The 4492-nt window shown below is 61.6% G+C and overlaps 1 protein-coding gene across 1 annotated transcript; it reads left to right on the top strand.

The window, feature by feature from the left end:
- Nucleotides 1-222: 222 nt before the first annotated feature.
- LOC144948820 (uncharacterized) lies at nucleotides 223-2471 on the top strand. Its single transcript, XM_078878474.1, has 2 exons — nucleotides 223-1185; nucleotides 2001-2471. Exons 1-2 carry the CDS (start codon nucleotides 732-734, stop codon nucleotides 2150-2152), a joined length of 606 nt encoding a protein of 201 aa, XP_078734600.1. The 5' UTR covers nucleotides 223-731; the 3' UTR covers nucleotides 2153-2471.
- Nucleotides 2472-4492: the final 2021 nt, after the last annotated feature.

Here is a 4492-nt window from a genome sequence, read left to right as displayed (position 1 = left end):
TGATGCGGGGCTTGCAATGGGAACAGTGCCTGATTTACTTGGACGATGTGATAGTGTTCAGTAGATCTTTGTCTGAGCATTGGTCCAGGCTTCGAGAGGTGTTCCAGCGACTGCGAGCGGCTCATCTCAAGCTAAAGCCACGTAAGTGTTACATCGCACAACGCGAGGTGGGGTACCTCGGGCATCGCGTCAGCAAGGCAGGCGTGCACACCGATCCGGGGAAGGTACGCGCCGTAGTGGAGTGGCCACGGCCAAGGAATCTGACGGAGATCAGATCATTTTTGGGGCTCGCCACCTATTATCGTCGATTTGTAAAGGGATTCAGCGAGATTGCACGCCCTCTCACCCAACTCACCTCCCCTAAGCACCCCTATCAGTGGACGGGGGCCTGCCAGACGGCCTTCACCACTCTCAAAGATCACCTCACCCACGCCCCCACCCTCGCTTTCCCCGATTTTACCACCGATTTTATTTTGGACACCGACGCCTGCAGCAGCGGGCTGGGCGCGGTGTTGTCACAGGTACAGGATGGGACGGAACGAGTCATCGCGTACGCCAGCCGGACCTTGAGTGGGGCCGAGTTGAACTATTGCGTGACCCGCCAAGAGTTGTACGCCGTGATTTTCGCATGCAAACAGTTCCGGCCGTATTTGTACGGCAGGAGATGTCGCGTACGCACTGACCATTATGCTCTGCAGTTCCTTCTTACATTCAAGGAGCCGCGGGGGCAGATGGCCCGGTGGTTGGCGCAGTTGCAGGAGTACAACCTGCAAATCGAGTATCGGGCTGGCCGGACGCATGCAAACGTGGACGCCTTGTCGAGGCGACCCACGGTGTACGCCGAGACAAGGGCGGAGGAGGCCTGCCCGTGTTTCACGGGGGGACGCTGCCGGCAGGCAACGGACCCCCGAGAGGCCGCGGCCACTGACCCCCCCCCAGCGAGAGAGAGTGCAGTGTGCACCACAGAGACCCTCACAGGTGGCACCGAGGATCCCGTCGACCGCCCGGCAAGCGCGGGACCCGCGGCTCGGGACCTGATCGGACGGATCCAGGAGGACGTTGGATGCGCCTTCGCGGGCCTAAACGACGAGCAGCTGAGACAGACCCAGCAGCGAGATCCGGATCTGGCGGCAGTGGAGGCGGCACTGCGGGAGGAAAAGAGCACCCTACCAGGACCCTGGAGCGGTTTGTATGCCCGGTTGTGTGTGCAGAACGGAGTGGTACGGGAGTTAACCGAGGCCGGCCAGCCGGGGTGCATCTGTGTTCCTGCCCAGGTGCGACCCCAGCTGCTACAGCTGGTGCATGACCACCCACTCGGGGGCCACGATGGGGAACGACGCACGCGAGAAACCCTGCGTCGCCAGTATCTCTGGCCCAAATTGGCACAAGACGTGGCGGCCTGGGTACAGGGCTGCCGCGCCTGTCAGCAGTGCGGGCCAAAACCGGCACGATACCAGGTACCCCTAAGGCCGTTCCGCGTCAGCCGCACGAATCAGCTGGTCGGGATCGACCTACAGGGGCCATTCCCGCGATCCCATCGAGGCAACCGGTATATCCTGGTCGCAGTAGAGTATTTCACCCGCTACCCCGTGGCAGTGGCCATCCCTGATAAAACGGCCTTGGTGGTGGCCCGGGCATTTGTGGAACATTACGTACTGAAGCACGGGATCCCAGAACGAGTCCTCACTGACCAGGGTAGCGAGTTCGAGGCCGAGCTGTTCCAGGCACTGTGCCGAGAATTCGGAATCCAGAAGGACCGAACCACAGCGTACCACCCCCAAGCGAACGGTATGGTAGAGCGCATGAATCAGACCCTAGCGGGGAAGCTTAAACGTATGGCGGCCGCAAATCAACGGGATTGGGACGAACACCTCCCCTATGCCCTTTTCGCCTACGCCACCACCGTACACACGTCGACGGGACAAACCCTGTTTTTAATGATGTTCGGCCGCGAGTCTCGTTTACCCGCAGATCTGCTATTCGGCGTCCCTTCCCCCCAGCCGGAGGAGGGAAGCCGCCCCGTGGAACACCTGTTGGAGACCCTGCGAGAAGCCCGAGGCCGAGCATACCCACAAGGAGAAGCCGCACATCGGCGGCAGGAACAGGGCACCCGACCCCGTATGGAATCCCCCTTATTCCTGACAGGCGCTAAGGTGTGGCTACACACCCCTCGCGTTGGGGCCGGGCAGGTGGGGAAACTGACGACCTACTGGCGGGGACCCTGGACCGTGGTGCGACAGATCTCCCCCTGGACGGTACTAATTTATGGCGGGGAGAGGGATCGAGAGACGGTGGTCAACGTCCGCCGCTTAAAACCGTGGAAAGCGGCCCCGGCGAGAGAGAACCCCGTCACCCGAAGGCCCCGAAATCCCGGAGTACCCGCACCCCTCGTGTTGGGGGGCCTCGCACCCTACATGGGCCTCGCCTGGCCCCCGAGACGCCCCGATCCAGTCAGGAGATGACGCGGACGACGGCCCCTAAACCCTTCCGCTGCTGAGTTTGTGCCCCAGCCCACAGGTGCCGGAGGACGGGGAGAGCCGCTGGAGTGGAGGAGGAGGCCGCCGCAGGAGCTACAGAGGACGGAGCCACCCGCCCCAAGACCAGCCACCAGGTCCGGACGGATCCCCCGGACCCCACAACGTTTCCTCGTGGGCGCGGCCCAAGCAAGGTGCTCCAGTCAACCAGGGACGGGGATTGGCACCTCGGGGGGCTATGTGATGCCGCCACCACGAAGCCGTTCAGCAGGCGCCCCATCTGCGGCCTCGCCACCACCAAGCGACGGAGCCGACCCCACGTCCCCCTCACCTCACCTCACATGAACACACCCGCACGCATCCCCCCCCCCCCCCCATAGAGCGGGAAGGGGAGGACACCTGATCGACCGGTTTTTATCCGAGAAACCCTTATCGGGATTAACTCTCACGGTTTCCGGCGATCAGGGAATTGGATGACCTCCCCCGACGCTACGTTGCACCGCGGCGCTGCGACCGCCTTAATATGGTGTGGCCGCGGCGAAGGGCATTCGGCCACCATGGTTGAAACGCATCCCCCACACACACCCCCCCTCCCACGCGTCGACGAGGCCAGCAGGGGAAGGACGGGACAGCATGAGTAGCAGGACCGCAGGGGCTCTTGCGCATAGTCACGGAAGGTTAGGATGGTTGCGCTTGAGCGCGCAGGCACAATTGTTGGGGAGGGTAAATGATTGAGCTGAAGGTATGAATAGATCGGGAGAGGGGAGGCGCGCGGGGAGCCCGTGCACAGATTCCCACGGCGAGCCTTTGTGACGGACGCCGCCGCATGAACTGCAATAATGGGGGGGCCTGCGTGAGAAAGGGATTGATTGGAATTTGCGCCGCGCAGGTTGAGCATTAAGTAGCATATCAAAAGCGCCCGGAACTGCCGTACGCGTGCCAGAGGGTCGCGAGCCTATTGTTCAGAGCCGCATTCCCTTTGAGGTAGGCAGGATAAATAGGGAGCGCAAAGGGGAAATCACTCTCTTCTCTCCAGCGCCAGGCGACAGGACGCTCTGCAGTCCAGCGACCCGAACGTCCGTGAGACGCATCGAGGCACGCTGCGAGTACGGGATCAACGAACCGCCGTGGGCATCTAACAGGGAGTAAGAAGGTGAAGTAGGATAATAGCCGATAGATAAGGAATAGGTACAGGTTTAGTGGAATAGGCCAGCCTCGTCGACTCACTGATTCAACATTAGTTACCAGGTAGCGAATAATAAATCATTAATAGCGAAGCGTGGCCTCGCGTGATCTTGTCGAGCAGTGGGAACGTGTGGGTGCGCGTTGTGTACACAGTGGTTCGCCACGTGAGTGAGCGCTGCGTAGAGCGGCGCACGAGTGGGTGTCGCGTGTGTGCAGGTGTGTGCGCTCGTAGTGTGGGGGAAGGGGTCGGTGCGTCCGCAGGCCCCCGCTCCGTCTGTCGCCGCCGGGACTCGCGCAGTGTGAGGGCAGCGTCGTTCGCCCTCCGACCCCTGACCCCCGTTTAATAGCGCGTGATCCGTGGAAAGACAACGCAGCGTCTGCAGGTGAACGAGGGCGTGCGGCGAGCTATGCCTCTCACACGAGCTCGCGGAGGGACGGACCAGGGAGGGGAGCCGTCGGGCGATGAGCCCAGCGACGGCAGCAGCTGCTCGCAGAGCAGCGAGGGGTCAGCGCACGGCAGAGCCCCTGCCATAGGCACGGAGCAGGGAGGGACTTCGGGGACCAGCGGCCCCAACATCGGCTCCCAGCTCTGCCCTCCGGACGTCCGCGTGACGTGTCCAGACGGGCATAGAGGAAAAGCCACAGGACGCCGAATACTTCGAACCGTGAGTAGCAAGGTGAAAGGGTATCATAAGCAGATAAATCGGGAATAGGCATAAAGGTATCAGCGTAGGCCAGCCTCGTCGATTCAGACTGATTCAACAACAATTTCCAGGTAGCAGACAATAAATCATTAATAGCTGATCGCGGCCTCGTGTGATCTCGTCGAGTGG

This window comes from Lampetra fluviatilis, chromosome 3 (assembly GCF_964198595.1).
Source record: "Lampetra fluviatilis chromosome 3, kcLamFluv1.1, whole genome shotgun sequence".
In the NCBI taxonomy this organism is placed as follows: Eukaryota; Metazoa; Chordata; class Hyperoartia; order Petromyzontiformes; family Petromyzontidae; genus Lampetra; species Lampetra fluviatilis.
Note: the sequence above shows the minus strand (reverse complement) of the source record. Positions and strands in the feature narration are given on the sequence as shown.

Coding starts and splice junctions, on each gene's coding strand:
- LOC144948820 (XM_078878474.1), top strand. CDS start 732: ATGGCCCGGTGGTTGGCGCAGTTGCAGGAGTACAACCTGCAAATCGAG. Junction 1,186..2,000: donor CCTACCAGGACCCTGGAGCG/GTTTGTATGCCC, acceptor CCTTCCCCCCAG/CCGGAGGAGGGAAGCCGCCC.